General features: G+C 36.8%; 1 protein-coding gene across 6 annotated transcripts in view; it reads left to right on the top strand.

The window, feature by feature from the left end:
• The first annotated feature begins 13,610 nt into the window (after positions 1–13,610).
• Positions 13,611–19,136, top strand: part of HGF (hepatocyte growth factor) — a 71,250-nt gene continuing 65,724 nt past the window's right edge. For 3 of the 6 annotated variants that reach the window (XM_003252219.4, XM_030822004.1, XM_003252220.2), the window contains exon 1: positions 13,818–14,070. In XM_003252219.4, the coding sequence (XP_003252267.1) occupies positions 13,983–14,070 (88 nt within the window). In that variant the 5' untranslated portion in view covers positions 13,818–13,982. Of the gene's footprint in view, positions 13,665–13,808; positions 14,071–19,136 lie in introns of those variants that run through there. The other 3 variants (XM_012510221.2, XM_012510222.2, XM_030822003.1) reach the window with 2 other exon arrangements.

Genomic DNA, 19,136 nt, shown 5'->3' with positions numbered 1-19,136 from the left:
CTTCTGAAACATATTTTTTTGCATAGGCATTCTGCCAGATCTTAATAAATTTAGTGAGGTCTGACAAGTATGTTTATATTTTTGTGAACTATAAAGCTCAGGGTTTCCTGGAGTAGATATAAAAAGAGGGTAAGGTGTCATTTAGTTAATTTAAAACACATTATGGGACAGTGACTCTTGATCCTATGGTATTATAATTAAATTTTATTCCAGTTGAAAAACAATGATCTTTGTTTTTAAATCTGGATAAATTTCTCAAAGGCTTTTTTTTGTCATTTACAGATACTTTTGTTATGGTTGCTTGAATTTTCATGTTCCAAACAGCTTTCTCTTAATGATTTTTTCCTAATTATTGTGGATTTCAGTTTTGACAAACAGCTAAAAATTCTGTGACCAAAAGTTTACCTGTTAATATTACTTAATCAAATCATATGTAACTATTTGAGCTGACATAACCTTATAAGCATGAGTTAAAGAACGGATTACATGAAAAAATAACACTTTAAAATTACTGCATTTATGAGGATTTATTATGTGAGAACGGTTTTACTACATCATTTTAATACTGCTATAAAATATATTTATGTACATTTTATATTTTATTGTTCCTAAATATCCACAAAGCATGCAAGAGAAGTTTCACAAGCCTGCCTGAAGAAGTGATACTGAGTGGGCACTGAGAGACCACAGTGAACAAAATGTGGAGAAAGAAAAATTGCATCTGGATAGAAATAGTATGCCTTGCTCCCCAAAGTACCCACCTTAGGGAGCTGTTATGAGGATTAAATGATACAGTGTTATATGAAGTTCTTTCCCAGTTTTGGACATACAATAGCCTGTCAATAGATGGCAGGTTCTGTGTTATAATAATTGAATCTAATTGACATTTCTTTGGTTTTTAGCTCATGAATAAAAATAATCAGAGTTCCATTCTGCATGGAGTGGATCATGTTTATCATGTTCTATTCTCTTCTGGACCTAGTGGTTTAAAAGGGCATTTGAACATAACAGCTGAGAAAGAATATTGAAAGGACTGGGGTAGGGTGCCTCCTATGAAGCACTGCACATCTTTATGTATTCTGAAGAGAGTAGTCTTATTTTCTTTGGCTCTGGAAAGCAGTATCACAACCAAATGCATGAACATTATAAGGTGGTAGATTTCAGATCAACATGAAGGAGCATTTTCTAAACGTACAACGGCTTAGTAATAGAACTGCCAAGAATGATGGTGTGTTTCCTGTCTTTGAAGAAGTAAGAGAGGGTAAATGACTAGTAGTTGAAGTGCTGTTAGCAGCAATGGGTAAAGCTAGAATGTTAGCATCAATAACTTATTTCAATATCAAAAACACTTGTAACAACTAATAGCGTTCAAAAAAAAAATGGAAAGGGATTATAGATCAATGCATGTGGGGGATAGGGCAGTCCTGAGTAGTGATTGCAACAATTGACTTATGCATGCTGTCACCTACCGAAGGAGAGAAATCAGTTTTATTACTAATGGATAGATTTCTCCCCATTTTCTACATTACATTCAAGTTCAATTGAGAGGAAAATCCCTATCTTCTTTCCCTAGACTGCTGTGCCTTATTTTTGTCCTTTTTTCTAAAGGATAATAGAATAAGCTCCAGAAGCAGAATGTTTGGGTTCCAGTCTCAGATTTGCCATGTACTAGTGTTTTGGTCACCAAAGATTATAATAACTGAGCAAAAAGGAACAAAAAAATAAACTGAGTTCTAGTTACTGAGTCAAAAAAATTACAAGAAATACAATACAAAGAATGGAAATACAAAATTAAGTATAAAAATACGTGAAATAACTTTAAATATATATTATATAAAATCTCTAGTGGCTCTACTCAGGTTATTGTTAGGCCTATTGGTAGAAGACAATTCCCCCTTTGGGTGGGGTAGCTGTCTCCTATTTCTCTGAATGATTTCATATCTATTAGTACATGGGGCACTCAATGGTTATTAATGTCATTTCCCAGCAGGTGCAAGAATTAGAGTGGGTTTTAACACATGATTTATGTATGTAATAAGATATGTAAATACAAGAGTCATCCAAAGTATAGTAAACGAGCTAAAAAGGTAAGAGGGGCGGGAATAAAAATATTTTCAATTACCCACTTTACACCCATAGGTTCTGGAGGGTGTGGCCAGGATTTTTAGCAAAAATCATCTGTTTGACAAACTTTGTGCAATTTCTGTAACATTTTTCTGCTTCTTCTTAATAAATTATTTGGCAAGTTTCTGCACTGCTACATCAAATTTTTTCAGTTACATTTTGCACAAAAACTTTGGATCTACATCCCAGAGGAGGCTCCAGGAAGGTTTAGGGTATCAGATAACTTGGACTGGAGGAGTGCCCGCCGTATAAAAGAGTCTCCAACAAGGATAATACTAGTTGTAAAATCCTCCTTCCTAAGGAATCTGAATAGATAAAGGAAAAGACAGTTTTGCCACTTCCCTTTTCAAAGATACAGATCTCTGTCTTTCAAAACAGCACTATTGTTTGCTAATCTTCCTGCAAAGTCAAGTGTAATATTTGTGCTTTCTCCTGATAACTTGAATAAACAGCACATTGCAAAATGTTTCTCTTAAAGATCAGTTAATGCATCATTGCACAGGGTAAGGCAAAAACCACTGTGAGGGTAAGATTATCATTGTAACCTAATCAATACAAATAGTTTCTTAAAAAACAAACCTTCCTTATTGTATCAATCATTTAGAGATTTCCTTTAATACTAAGTGCAAAGCATAGAAATAGGTAATTTGGAAAGATACAATGAAATATAAGACTTAATTACTATCTTTAAAGAGTTTACAAAACATTCAGAGAAGTAAAACATACCAAGAAGATATTAGGTATTAATTGCTGATATAACAAATTACAAAAAAAACAAAAAACAAAAACTTGGTTTTACAGCAGCACAACTGTATTCCTTGTTAGTGTACCTCCGAAGTCTGATATGCATCTTACTGGGATAAAATCAAGGTGACAGCAGGGCAGTGTTCATTTCTGGTGGCTCTAGGGGAGAATCTGTTTCCTTAACTTTTTCAGCTTCTACAGGCTGCCCATATTTCTTATCTTCTGGCCCCCTTTCTCCATCTTCAAAATCAGCAATGTTGCATTCTTCTGACGGTTATCAGACAGCACAGCTCTCTCTGAGCACAGCTGGGAAAGGTTCTCTGACTTAAAGTATTCATATGATGGACCTACCAGGATAAACCAAGATAATCTCCCATCTCAAAGTTCTTAACCTCAACCACATATACAAAGTCCCTTTTGCTATGTAAAGTTATTACTTCTAGGGATTAGGACATGGACATCTTTGGGAAATATTATTCTGCCTACCACAACATATAAAATCACTATGGTATCTTTAGCACTTAGAAAATACATCATAAATGTTTTTAATCAATGAATAAATAGAAAGATGTATAAAGCAATAAAGATGATATAAGAAAAGGGCTTTTAGGTTTATGGAAATAGACATCTCTTGTACATAAATCCACATGACTTGTTTTTGAAACAGTAATATCTAATTATTTCAAGTCAAAAATTGGAAGATTCCATTTAGAACTTATAAACTGCTGGGTGAGGTGGCAGGCGCATGTAGTCCCAGCTCTCTGGAGGCAAAGGCAGGAGGATTGCTTGAGCCCAGGAGTTTGAGGCTGTAGTGTGCCATGATGGTGGCTGTGAATAGCTACTGTACTCCAGCCTGGGTAACATAGCAAGACTCCGTCTCTAAAAATAAATGTCTCTAAAAATAAATGCATTCATGAATGGTGTTACAATTATAAAAAATAAATTCTAGTGTCAATACATGTTAATATATTGCTCATAAGTTTTGCTATTACAAATCATATACTATTTAGAATGCCATTTATTAGAGCTTAACACAATCTCAATACAACGCCAATAGGCATAGATCTTAGGTTTTGTCTTTAAATTATATATAAAGATATGTATCAGAGAATGGGAATCTTTGACAGCTAGAAAAGTAGAACTCTGCTCTCAGTTTCAATTTCTATTATTGTAAATTGACAGACCTTGAGTCACTTATAAATCTAGCAGTCTACTAAATGGTAAACTGACTTAGAGTAATTCACGGTGGTTTTGATGAACAGATTTTACTTATGCATTCTTGTGAGTGTGTGTGTATGTATGCATGTATATACAGATGTGTGTCTGTGTGAAAGGAATTAAATAGTGAATTTACTATTATCTTTTTTTTTTTTGAGACAGGGTCTCACTCTGTTGCCCAGGTTAGAGTGCAGTGGTGTGATTCATGGCTCACTGCAGCCTCAACCTCCTGGGCTCAGACACTCCCACCTCAGCCTTCTGAGTAGTTGGGATCCTGTACCACCATGCCTGTCTAATTTTTGTGTTTTTCTGTAGAAGTGAGGTTTTACCAAGTTTCCCAGGCTGGTCTCAAACTCCTGGACTCAAATAATCCACTCACCTTGGCCTCCCAAAGTGCCGGGATTACAGGTATGAGCCACTGCGTTGGCCTTGCAATGTTGTTTGAAGGAAAATATCAAATACTTTGAATATATTAGGTGAAAACAATTAAAGCCTACTTAGTGACTGCTAAATATCTTTTGGTAGTCACTAAGCTATGCCAGACACTGCTATAGGCTCTAACTCAAAAGGTGGACAATATATAGTCAATCATGTACTCTATTAATAGAATGAGTGGCTAGCCTGAGTTCTTTGGAAATAGGAAAATTCAGTTAACATTTTATTAATAAACTTGAGAAGCTGAGTCAATAAGAATTTTTTGGACAGAGCATGATGGTATTTATTCTCTTTTTACTGATTTAATGGTACAAAATACAAATGCTGTTAGTTCCTGGGTGCTGTATACCCCTTACGGAATTTCAAGAAAATTATTTTAATGACATTTATCAAGAAATGATGCCAATGCAAAGTTAAGTATGCTCAAAACTTCTTACATTTTAAAATACCAAATTATTTCACTTAAATATAATTTTTTACTAGCAATATTTTATAACATGGAATTATGTGGCTTCTTCTGCTTCCCTGCATTGGTTAACACATGGATGCATGCAGCAAACTTAAATTCATGTTTAGTTTCACTTAAAACTTATTGTAAAATATTAACAGATACTTTGGATTAAATAATTGTTAAATACTAAGGCATTTCCTAAAACCATTATGCCAAGATCATGCCTTCACTCTGCATTTTAATTTAGGTATTTTCTGTTTGAGATATTAAATGACTCAAAGACTATCTTAAATGTTTCGGTATTAATAAGACTAGTAATAAAATTGTATTGTGTTCCTAAATATGTCATCTGTGTTTTGCATGTTTATTCTGTAATCATCACTATAATTCACATGTAATACATTTAAGTGTAAATAACTGCTACAACTCTTATTATAATCATTTTGCAAATGAATACAGTAAAATAATTTGTCCAGGTTTTCTCAGTTAGTAAGTGGTATAATTAAGACTTCAACCAGCTGCTCTACACTGTGCTATCTCATTGTGTACATTAGGAAGAAAATAAATAAATCCCTAACAAGAAATGTTAATTGGCAGGGTATTCAAGCTATATATTGTACAGAAATCCTGAATTAAAAATTAAACAAGACACGAAGTTTTTTTCTGATAAGTAATATTCGGGACAATGGCAAAATAACCATAAGATGTAATAGCACTTTGGAGAGGTAAAAGATTGTCTCTTAGGAAAATGACAGAAAAAAAACTATAGAAAAATATTAGTGCACCTTTAAATGTGAGAAATGCTAGGATAAATACATCATTTTGGGGCTGGACAGAGATAGCTGAAAAAGAGAATTCTCTTACTTAACTCTTAAAAGAGAGGGCCATATGTAATCTTTCTTACTCACATAAAACAAGCAAATAAACTAACCACACAAAAGAGACTTAGAAAACTGTATGAACATTTTTTCTTTTATCAGCGCAAAGCAAACAAGCAGTTGAAGGATAGCTATAATCTGGTGCTCTCCATAGTGGATGTTCTGCTAAATGTCATCACTTACTCAGTATACAAGGCATAATTCTGTTTTGGAGTTGCAGCATGAGGAGACTAGGCTCATTCTAGAGATGTTTCTCCCTTCTAGTCCCTTCATTCAGGACTAGATTAAAGCATTGGGCAACATACTTCATCTGTCCTTTACACTTGCCATTTTCCCTAATTTTGCTATATTCATTATTGTGAGTTGTAAAAACACATAAATAAAACAAGATTAAATAAAGAATATAAAAAATTTCAGGAACTATGAATTTGCCTCCTCACATCCTTTGTTCCTTGGCTAGAAAAAGCAATGTTTCTGGTGGATTTGATAGTACCTTAGCTCTATCAAGTCTCCAGGAGTCCAGTAACTGCAAATCCTCACAAACTTGAAAATGGTAAGAAGTCTGCCAAGAACCCTCCCATTTAGAATGAGGATTCCCAGGCTCATAGTTTAGGAATTTAAGTAGAAGCTTCTTAAAAAACTTAAAGCATACTATCTTATTAAGGATAAACTAGATATGAATTCAGTCATTTAAAAAATGTTGCAAGATTAATGTATCATAGGCCATGCTGTCATAGCGTTAGCTAAATAACTCTTTAATTCCTAAGAAGGGCCAATGCACCAGATGACTGGTGTACAGAATAGTATATTATAAAGAAACAAACACCGCCCCCCCAACCCTCGGCCCCGTACAGAAAAAAAAGCAGTGCTCCACCAGGTGGAGCCTTTTCCTCCCAGGTTTGAAATGCAATTCCTGGTATTGAGTGCCATCTGGTAAGTGGAATTGCCCTCAGATATCCCCAGGACCACAATAAACATGCAACATGTACATATAGTAAAAGGGAAACCTCAATTTTATTACGTGGCTTTTAAGATGCAAAATAAATGGATTAAACAGTTACTTTGAAAAGTACCTTATTGTGAATATTCCCATGTTCTTACACTAATGATTTTATCATGGTTGGATTCTAAACTGGGAAAAAAGAAATAGATTCCTCCAATTCATGCATTTTACTAATACGCCAGTGTCCAACATACCAGGTGTGGAGTGCTTGGGCTTTATAAGTTTGGGGCACTCCAGATTTAACAAAGCAGCCAACACCTGGAAATACATAAAAGCTGGCCTCTAAGCACAAGGTGATGAGTGTTAGTTAACTAGGCCCCCTGGATTCAGAAAATGGCCCCTCGTGGCTCAGAAAAGAAAACTGAAAATGCAGCATCAGAGTTTAGTTTTAGCTCAGATTTCCTGGTGTTCTCAACGCCTATCCTCTCTTTACTCCCAAAAGGCAAAACACAGCTCAAGTCATGACGGTCTTTTCTGTTTGAGAAGAATTTCTTTTAATATGTACGCTGCTATTGTTTTATAGTCATAGCGAACAATATAAAAATGCTGTTTAAGTACATATGGCATATTTCTAGAGGAAAAAGAAACCCTGCTATTTTTACACACATGACAATTCCTATCCTGTGATGATGTACTTTAACTGTTACTGTCATTTTCCTGGATGTTGCTTTGTGGTCTCACCACAAATTCTGCAACAGATTTCCTGGGAGTGTGGCAAAGTCATGGGTGAGTGGTTGAGACTATGATTTGACTGAGTAACCATTAGAGTCCTTTTAGTGGTTAATCAATGATGAATTAATAAAAATGAAACCTTTACATTAAGTCTATAATGTGTACTGAAGTCCTGTCAGTTGCTTTCAATTAGGTCATTTTTATCATGTAATGGACAAAGACTCACCAAATTCCCAGAGACTCTATACTTGACTCTATAGATTGCATCACATTCCTTAGTAGACAGGTGTTTTGTTAGACAGAACTATTTTAAAACACTTTTCTTTAACCATTTTCTCTGGGCTTGTGTCTGTGATATGTGCTTGGCATACTCTCTGAACAAGGAGCTATCTTCAATCATTGTTACTTTATGTTTAAGAGACAAAGTAATCAAAGTCCTGTTATCCTTGTTCATAATATACTACGCAAAATACTAGTAGAAAGAAAGGGGGGTTTCAAACTAAAGTGCCACCAACATACAGATAACTTTTTAGTGTCTTTTAAAATTATGCCTTTAATAGTCATTATCTTGCTTTGCCCATAATCACATTTAGACCACATTTACACTAATCATCTGAGACTAGATCAACATTATCTACTATAGCTTTCTGCAATGATGGACATATTCTGTATCTGCATTATCTGCTGTGGGAGCCACCAACCACATATATGTGATTACTAAACACAACAGAGGAAGTTTAGTTTTAATTAATTTAATTTTGAATATATATAGGAACATGTGGCTTATAGCTACTATATTAGGCATCACAGGTCTAGGTGTCTGCATGGATGTTGTACCCACTCTTCAATAATTTTGCAAATAAATATGTCATCATGCCTGCTTGTGTCATATAGATTTTAGTTTCTGCTTCATGTGCTTAAAGTGGTTTTTGTCTGATTCAAATTGTAATGTATTTTGTAATATTTCCTACATTAAAGGTAGTCAACATATTCAGTGGCAAGGTCTAAAGATAAAAAGTGACCAGTTGGGGGTAGAATCAACAAACAGGAAAAGAATGAGAAGATATGGTGGTGTAGGAAAAGTAAGCAATACCAAAGGTTACACAAGTGCTTCCTTCATAGGTTTGGAAGGTAAGAATTGTATAGAAGTATAGTGGCTACTAAAGAATTCAGATAAGTAGAATAATCTAATTTGAAAGAGAGAAGGAATGCTGGAAATTTCTTAATCTGGATCTCTTTCAATGTGGCATAGTGTTTGATAGCAGTGATTGGATACCTGGATAGCTGGTGTCTTGAAATCACATTTCATTAACAGTTTAACCTAAACCAAGTTACCGTCTCTAAATGTTGATTTCATTACCTGTAAGTCAATCACAATAATAAGATATACCTCTTAGATACACATACCTTTTTTTTCCTGAGGCAAGGTGTAAGGGCAAGTGAGATAATACATATGAAGTGTTTAGTACAGCACCTGACACACAGGGCCCCATTTTGGTGATAGGGAAACTGAGATATTAGGGCGATAAATTAGCTTCCTCAATTTGTAATTGTTTTAGTAAGTGACTCAGCTGGGATTTGAAAGTAGGCCTATGACTAAGCTGAGCCTATCCAAGTGGTAGCAGAAACAGAATGGCACCTGGCATGTGACAGGCATTTAATGAACAAAATGACAGTTCAAGAACACAAAATGCATTAGTAATCACAGGCGTTTAGTAAACAAAATGGCCAGTTCAAGAAAACAAAACTCATTAGCAATCTACAGATCATGAGGTCATGTCAGCTTATTCCCCATGTACGTTCTTACAAGTTCTTACAAGCATCACTTGTGGAGAAACATGGGCTTAAGACAAAGAAAGATACTGTGTTAAAGCAGCAGCCTTTTAAAAAGCACAGTAATAGAGGCTTTTCCATTAAATCCATCTAGTATCCATGAGATACTAGAAACCTCAATCATAGGACAGATTTAAAATGGTATTATAGGGTAATGAGTATCCATCTAGTATTTAAGTATTTATGTAAATTGCAGTATTTAAAGTAATCTCTTTACAAGTTATTTTATCAAAAACTTTTCAGACACAATTTTTTGGGGATTTATACAAACTGTTTAACACTTAAGAAGTACTGGCTTACCTCGGAGATACTGCTCGTTTGGTTTCAGACCACTGTGATCAAGCAAAAATCGCAATAAAGCAAGTTACATGAATTTTTTTTTGTTTCCCAGTGCATATAAAAGTTACCCAGCAGACTATTAAGTGTGCAATAGCATTATGTTTAAAAATGTCCATACCTTAACTTAAAAATACTTTATTGTTAAAAAATGCTAATGATCATATGAGCCTTCAGTGAGTGATAATCTTTTTGCTGATGGAGGGTCTTGCTTGATGTTCAGAGCCTTGCTGTGGCTTTGGCTTAAGGCTTAAGGGAATATTGCAGCTGGTTTGATCTTCTATCTAGACTGCTCAAATTTTCCGCATATCAGCAATAAGGCTGCTATGCTCTCTTGTCATTTGTGTGTTCACTGGAGTAGCACTTCTAACTTGCGTCAAGAACTTTTCTTTTGCATTTGCAACTCGGTAACTGGTGCAAGAGGACTGGCTTTTGACCTAACTCATCTTTGGGTATGCCTTTCCCCAAAAGCTTACTTTATCTTTAGCTTTTGATTTCAAGAAAGAGACACGCAACTCTTCCTTTCACTTGAACACTTAGAGGTCATTGCAGGGCTATCAACTGGCCTAATTTCAATAATGTTGTGTTTCAGGAAATAGAGAAGCCTGAGGGGAGGGAGAGAGATGGGTGAACAGCTCGTCAGAGGAGTAGTCAGAATACAAACATGAATGGATTAAGTTTGGGTTGTGGTTTGTGGTGCCCAAAACGATTATAGCAGTAACATCAAAGATCACTGATCACAGATCACCATGTAAAATAATAAGGAAATATTTGAAATATTGCAAGAATTACCAAAATGTGACACGGAGACACAAAGTGAGCACATGCTGTGGGAAAAACGGCACCAACAGACTTGCTCAATTCGAGGACACCACAAAACTTCAATTTGTAAAAACATATTATCTGTGAAGTACGATAAAGTGAAGGGCAATAAAATGATGTATGCCTATGTAAGGCAATCAGTAGATGATGGGAAAAAAAATTGCATGATTTAGAAAGAACAAAGAGAATGTGTTATCAAAACATACTAAACTAATAGCATAATTAGAATTTCATTTGAATATTTCTTCATAGTTTTGAGAGATTTAAAATTATGTATTGATTTATTTTATAAATTATTACAGAGGTTCTCCTGTATATCCAGTCTCAAACTTATTTTGGTGATTATACTCTGGAACATGTGATTCTTCTCCTCGTGGGGTTAAAAAAAACTTATACCATCCTATGGGCTATGACTATTCTGAATCTCACACTTGAATATTACTTTGGGATCTTAGGCAAGTTATTTAAGAATAAAAATAACTTACTATGTTTCCTCAACCATAAAGTGAGAATTTTAATAATCTTAAACTTACTGTAAGGATTAAATAATTTTCAATGGCGCGTAATATGATGCTTAGCATACCTTAAGAGCTCAGTGTATATGAGAAACAATTTCTGTAAAGAAAGACCAAATAATTTTGGTCAACAAGAAATATGAATATATAAATTATATAGTTGCATTTACCATATTTAATAGTTATATAATATAATATTTAAGTTGTATTTACCATATTTAATGTGACAGTAAAAAAAGTTGTGAAAATGTGTGACCTAATAAATAAGTTTATTCAATTTTCTAACGTCCTGAACCTCTTAGCTCAGATGGATTTTGCTCCAAACTTATAACAATAATTTACAACCCTGACTCTAGTTTTTTTTCTGAGAGAAAAAAATAAATAGAAACACTGTTCTTTTTCTTTCCTTACCTACAGGAATTTACTTACAGAAAAATCTAGCTTCTTTTAAAAACAGCCTTAATCCCTTGTTGGGCCAAGGGAAAACTTTTCCATTGTTCTCTGAGGGTTTGCTAAAAAAAAATTACTGACAAGAGGCAGATCAATAGGAGAAAAGGCATACACATTTATTTGATCATAATTTTACGCAACCCGAGAGCCTTTAGAACAAAGACCCAAAGTTACAAAAGAAATTGTCCATTTTTATGCTTAGGTTCAACAAAGTGTGGGCAGGTGTGGAGAAATACAACTGGACAAAAGAATATGATCTCATGCTAACAGACTGAGTGGGGACGCCTGGCAAGGTGAGATTCTTCCTGGTATCTCTGTACAGTACCCATTCCTTCTGGGTATGGGGCAGGACCTTCTCTGGAATGGGGTCTTATGAGCTACGATCAAACAAGGTAGGTCAGATAATGTCTTTATGGCCAGATTTCACACAGAAAGTTGAGGTGTTAGAGTGATATGTTTAGGTTTTATAGCTGGTTTGGGGAAAAGGGTTCTGGTTTCTAGGAGCCACCTTGGGAAAGAGGGATTCTAGTTTCTACGGCTCGCCTTGGGGGAGAATGAAGGGCCGGAGACTGGAGGGCAGGAGAAGGTCAGAGAGAGCTGCTTCTGAGGTCTTCATCTGGGGTATCATTTTTCTGGGCCCCTACACCCTAATAAAGCACAAGAGATGCAGTGGAGCAATTCAGGGTCATGGTCAGGCAATACATTGAACTGAGATTTCCCAAAAAGTCTAATGAGTGGTAAAAAGAAAGTAAAATGGATCCCGGGGACACCAGAGAGAGGCTGACAAATGATTTTTAAAGAAGGAGAAAATGATAAAAGAGAAGGATTAGCAATAGAAACTGGTCATATAAAATAGATCCCTCAAAAGGAATTCTCTTAATCCCTAGCTTCTCTAGATATCCCACAACCTCAGGGACTTATCAGGCAGGTTGTTTTTTCCTGAAAGCGGTGTGGTAGGGGAGCTGGAGGACAAATGAAGGCGGTATGTGGAGGGAAGGCTGTTCTGTGGATGAGTTTAATTCAGCCCCACAGTCACTTCTGTACAGCTACACACCGCTCTAGTCATTCCCACATTTGGCCCGATTTCTCTTCCTCTGTGGACAGGGGCCCTGTTCTCTACTAATAATCCATCTCAGAGAGGCACAGGGGCAAGTATCCCTTGGCATCCATTAGAAATAAAGCAGGCTCTTGCTTAAAGTTACCAGAGCATCCACCTCTGGCTGCAAAGACAAATTCTCTGAATCAAGTGAGGGGTCTGGGCAATGATCTCACAAAGATTTGATACCTAGGAGTCCCCCCATGCCCATACAAGCTCCTCATCTTTCCACTTAACACTTTGGGAAGCTGGCTGTCGTGTACAGGCAGATGAAGCTGGAAAAGAGAGGCATATTCAGTACTCACGAATTCAAACAGCTTGAGGGATTTCCGGTGAAAGTCAGTCCTAACCAGTGTATATGTATGTACACACCAACATGTGTGAATGTGTTGTGTGCACGTGTGTGCCTGTACAAGGACACATGGCATATTTACCTGTCAGGGACAGCCTATGGACAATGACTATTTCTTGGACTTTCTCTTAAAAAGTCAGATCAGACAAGTTTATTTTGTATACTTTGGGTAAATGTGTGGTATTTCGTGAGTTTAGCAGTTTGTGGAAAAAAAAAAAAAAGCTGCCTGCTCTGAGCCCATGGGGCAGGGGCAATTTTTTCATCTGACGATCTGCGTGCTTTTGTTTTGCTTGCTTATTTTGGCCCCACAATACCACACCCTTTTCTTAACTAACCTCTTTCTACCTGGGCTGGACTTGCCTGGGCCCTCCTCCCTGGCCCCCCTCCCGCCTCTCCCAGGTCTCTCTCCCCTCCCTAGAGAACCTGTGTCAGTGTTTTGAATCCCTCAATTGCTCTAGCAGGAAAACTAGACAGATTAGGAGCTGGGGCACATTTGGCTGAAAGACAGCTCTTCGCTTTCTTCTTATGCTGCTTCCCCTTCCTCTTTTCCCAAATAGACATATAAACACATGTATTTTCCTGTTTAAATTGAGCGAATTGGTCCTCTGTCTGTGCCTTGATTTAGCTATTGGGCTCAGCCTTGCTCCTCCCTTCCCTACTCGGATAGGAGCCACTGGGATCTGGAGCTCCAGCTTCCAAATTGAAGCTGGCCTCAGGCCAGGTGACCTTTTCTTTGTAAGTTTCTTTCCTAAGCGTGGGGTTGGGGGGAGGCGGGGAATGGGGGGGGTGCAGGGATCTGTTTGGTGGTGTTGAAGGGGGGGCGAATGAGGAAAGGAGGGGGCTGGAAGAGAGTAAAGGGCTGTTGTTAAACAGTTTCTTACCGTAAGAGGGAGTTCAGACCTAGATCTTTCCAGTTAATCACACAACAAACTTAGCTCATCGCAATAAAAAGCAGCTCAGAGCCGACTGGCTCTTTGAGGCACTGACTCCGAACAGGATTCTTTCACCCAGGCATCTCCTCCAGAGGGATCCGCCAGCCCGTCCAGCAGCACCATGTGGGTGACCAAACTCCTGCCAGCCCTGCTGCTGCAGCATGTCCTCCTGCATCTCCTCCTGCTCCCCATCGCCATCCCCTATGCAGGTTAGTTCCCTTCTTCTTCATTATTAGTATTAGTATTTAACTCTCCTGCTAACCTTCCCTATTCCTTTTAACACCCTCTTTTTACCCTATTCCCAGCATCTTTTCTGAACTCAGTATGTAGTATAGGTTTCTAAAAGCTCTCATTATGCTTTCTTTTGACATTCTTTTTTTTTTGTTTGAATAGCATTTAAAATGATAATTAACTTTCCCTCAACTCTCCTCAACCTCCAACCCAAGCCCCGTCCCACTTAGCCTCATAGTTGTGGATTATGAGATGGGGAGGAAGTGCTAATACTGGCTGAACTTGGCTGCTTTGGGCAAGTTTAAAGCTAAAGAGAGGGTCTGGTCTGAAGAGGCAAGAGTGATGGTCAGTCCAGCAGGAAGTCATCCTTTTCCAGAGAACAATTTTTCATGATAATCCACTACTCCACATCACCTAGTCAACATTTGGAGCCAAATTACGACTTTGTACAGGTTTTCATTTTGAGGAGGCAGAATAAACTCTGAGTATTTGCATATCATAGAAATGAAAGAGAAAGCCTCTTTTTAAAGATCTTATTCTTTCTGGGTATGGATGCCTGCCCTTTGAAACTGCAGTGCACGGAGACTTTGATTAAAGCTGCAGAACTGCCCATCTCTGTCTCCCACTTTCTCCCTTGGATTTGCCGTTTGGGGAGGAGTTGCTTGAAAGTTCACATTGCCTGGAGGTTTAGAGATCTCGTTTGCTGCTTTGGGAAGTTTCTCTTGTTATCAGGGCAAGAGGAAACATCTGTATTTTGTTGTATCATTGTAGAGGCTGAGGTGCCAACGGGAGAAGGCAGTGAATATCAAGGGTAGGCACAAGAGAATAAAAGAGTGGAACAAATGCCCAGATGGAGACATGGCCTTTTTCAATATAAAAAAGAGAACTGGCTCTATCTTTTGAGATGGTAAATATGAAATTTATCAGACCTCCGATCTAGTTTTTGATATGGTACAAGGGTTAAAAAACTCAAGAATTTGCTAAATGAAAAGGAAAATCATTCAACCCACCTGGTTTTATTTTGTGAAGTGGCCCTTTTGGAAAATGACACTGTTTGGAAAGGGTCACTTTGAAAGCATTTAGGTAAGATTTCTGAAGAAGTGAAAAAGCAATGAGTTCAAATCAAGCAGGTTATCATGCTTGAGATGTGTCATGTTAAAATCGCTTCACAGGGTCGGGTGCGGCAGCTCATGTCTGTAATCCCAGCACTTTGGGAGGCCGAGGCGGGCGGATTACAAGATCAGGAGATCGAGACCATCCTAGCTAACACGGTGAAACCCCATCTCTACTAAAAGTACAAAAAATTAGCCAGGCATGGTGGCAGGCACCTGTAGTCCCAGCTACTTGGGAGGCTGAGGCAGGAGAATCTCTTGAACCTGGGAGGTGGAGGTTGCCGTGAGCCGAGATTGTGTCACCGCACTTCAGCCTGGGCCACGGAGCGAGACTCCATCTCAAGAAGAAGAAAAAAAAAAATGCTTCACAGATGACTGCTGGTTTAGGGGATTTTGAGCTTAAATGGAAATAATGGCTAATATTTTGAGGGTTTTCATTTTTAAAGATTAAAATGTCACTGTTCTTAAGTAGAATCTGGTTACCTGAATTCATCTGTGCTAACGCAAGGGGAACGCAGTGTGGAAAACCCAAACAGTAGATCAACCATAGGCAGTGTCTATTTGTTTTTGGCATGCATTATGAACTTTTGGCAGGAGACATACATTTGTAATTATATTTCACTTTGCCTAATGTAGAAATGACTGTGTTTCCTGAGTACAGGCAGAATGCAGCCCAAGAGTGCTGGCAGGCAAGGAGAGTCCAGTTGGGAATTACAAATATGCTGTGAATAATTCCTGAAGTGGATAATTCTAAAATTGTCATCAAAGGAGGGTGCGCCTTTGTTTAGATGGCCAGTTTATTTTGATAGTTTTTTTAAATAACCTTTAAAATAAAAAACATGGGTAGCCTCTTAGAACACACAAAGTTTGTTCTTTTTTAAATGACATTTAATATTGACTATTTAGAGGTTTCTTTTGTTGTTACTAGCTTTGATTATATTTATTCTATGAATTTATATTTGTACATATTGTAAAATAACACATTGTTAGGCAAGAAGTATATACTGTAAGTTGACAACCAGTTATCAACAGAATACATTATGGAGATACTTTTTTAAAAGCTTAAGAAATATTCAATATAATGGGCCCACACCATCTTTGTAGGAGTTAGCCTATAAAGAATTACCCTGTATTCACTCCCACCTACATGGGAAACAAATATCCAATCCTCTGTAATAAAAGAAGCATTAAATGAGCACCTAATGTTCAAGAGTATGTGGGGGATATAAAGATGAACAAATGAGAAAGGAACTTAAATTTGTTGAGCAACTGATATGAACCAAGTAGTAAAGTACATCTTACTTAATTCTAATAAGATTGGCACTATTGGACTCATTTTGCCTGAGGAAACTGAGGTTCAAAGACCTCAGTTATCTTATTTCTTTGTGAGTTAAGGGACAGAGCTGAGATTCCTACCATGATTATCATGTGAATGAACTATGTGGTGTTTTTTTTTCTTTTTTCATTTATATTGAAGCCAGCAGCAGTGAAATCAACGGAAACTTACTTAAAAAAATCATTTGGCTAAGTGATATATTTATAAAAAACCCTGTTAGAAATAATTTGTACTATGATTGAGAGTTCATTTTTAGCATAGAGAATCAAACCAGGTTAAGGGGTCATATGGTACTGACGTCCATATGAAAAGATGGATGGTCGAATAGTCAGTACCTTAGCACAGGAACACAAGTGGCCCAAGGTACAGAGGTTCATAAGTATAAGGAATGTCCCAGGAAGGACCCCACACAGCAACTGAAGGCAAGCATTTGAGGCAGAAGTACTGGGCATGTGATGGGGCATATTGTCTGTGAGTGGAAAAGTAAGATGAGGTAGAATGGATAGGATTGAAGGTCATGCTCAACCATGTGGTCTTTAAAATGAATGTCATGGGAGCAGCTGAAAGTTTTTTTGTTGAAAAGGTACTTGATTGAAGTTGTTCTTCAGTGTTGTTGCTTCAGTTCCTGTGTGGAAGGAAAGTTGTAGGCAGAAACAGACAGTGAAGGTGGAGCCCAGGATGAGGCTTCTAGAAGAATGAAACCTTAAATAAGAACTGGAAAGGAGAAGGAAGAAAATACCTAGGGAGGCCCTTCAAATCACACTGAACATCACTTCATTTTGTAAATCCCCTTGGAAGAGATGATGCTGCAGCTTCTCAAATACCAGCGTTTGATTTACATCTGACACAATCTCTGTCTTCTTGGTATCTTTATTTGTGATATTGTTGCCTTCTCTAAAGAAAGGGAGATGATTGCTGATTTGCAAAAATCTATGTCTTACATAATAACAGTGAAAATTTAGATTTCTATTTGAAATTCTTGGCTTTGGAGAGTTTACAATCTCCAGTCCCAACCGTTCCCTTCCATTAATTATTTGTGTACTTTCATCTTAACATCTTGCCACTTCAATCTGTTAATCACTAATCATGTGGATAGGTTTCTCAGAATATGTGGAGCCAGATTCCTGCTTCTTTCCACACCCTGCAAATCCTTTCCTTGCATGATTTTCCTTTGAAGTCAATGGTTAGTCCACACAGAGAAGAAAATATATGAGGTACTGAGAGAAATGAGTGTGAGGTGCCGGGACCAGAGGGAGAAATGTGTCTTTCTTCAAGCACCTTGATACATTTGACCCTACTTTCTGTGTGTAGGTTTTCACTAGGATCCTAATGATTTCAGCTCTAAAACAGGGACTTCAGGTTCTTCAGGAAATATAGCTTCCAGAATGTTTTCCCATACTGGGAGAAGAGGAAAAAGGAGTTGTAATTTAAAGCACAGGAAAGCATGACAAATTTGTAGTGATCTCTCACCCTTTGATTTCATTTCAATATTTTGTTTATAAACTTCAGCTAACAGTCACGCACAAAAAATAGTAGGGAAAAATCTGATCCAAAGATATTTTTGAGTTTCTTCCCAAATTAAGCCTGGCTTTTAACTGTTTTCAGTAAAACAAGCATCAGTTGTTAATACATATGGAAGAGAAAGTTGAAACTATTTTCAGCAAAGGAATTTTATTTTCAGATGCTGTTTTTGAATGACTTCTGTTTTGAATTTTTCTTTTATTGAATAAGGAATTAATTTTATAGATGTGTGGATTACATGATGTACAATTAGCTCCAACTTCATATTTTTTAGTAATTAGTTACTGGCTTAGTATAAATGACTTAATTAAAAGGGAAAGTTTCTATGTCATGAGAACAAAATAGTGAGCAGAGAATTCTGGTGTCTGGTTCTGATTGCCCCTGATAGCTTTGTAGCCCCAGACAAGCTTTTCACTTCTATTTATTATCTAGTAAAGGGAAATAATAGATTTATTTGTTTTTCAAAATGCTTTTTGATCTTTAGATGAAAGGTAGTGATTGGAAAATTTGTCAGCAAGCAAGGGTAGACTGTTTTTATGAGGTACAACAAAACATTAACACATTTCAGTAGAACAACTGAGGAGATGTAGAATTAAATACAATCAACAATTCCACAGAGACCTCAGCTCTCCAGACTCTTCTTCATAGCTTGCCTTCATTTTGCGTGGCATTGAGAAAAGAAGCCAGAACATTGACCAGAGATTTTGTTTCATTTGATACATTAAAATATATTACACATTTAATATTTGTCTTAGACTTTTTGATTTTTAGGCTTTTCCCTCACACTTAGACATGTATACTAAATACATTATACATCAGGCCAACTTCAATTTTATATTTTTAGCTAATATAATTATACACATATTTAAGAAATATGTGTTTAAAACTCTTCTATTTTGGTGAACAGTTGTTTCATAGATTTTTTTCGTCAATTAACTATCATTTATTTCTAAGAAACGTTCAAATTTATACAAGAAATTATATAACTATTATGCTATGAAGCATTTCAAAGCACCTTGGAAATAGTGTAATAAGGTCAAAGGAAAGATAAACTCTTAATGGAAAAACTTATCTC

Source organism: Nomascus leucogenys, chromosome 11, assembly GCF_006542625.1.
Source record: "Nomascus leucogenys isolate Asia chromosome 11, Asia_NLE_v1, whole genome shotgun sequence".
Lineage (NCBI taxonomy): Eukaryota > Metazoa > Chordata > Mammalia > Primates > Hylobatidae > Nomascus > Nomascus leucogenys.
The sequence above is the reverse complement of the archived record's forward strand: the minus strand, read 5'-3'. Positions and strand labels throughout refer to the sequence as shown.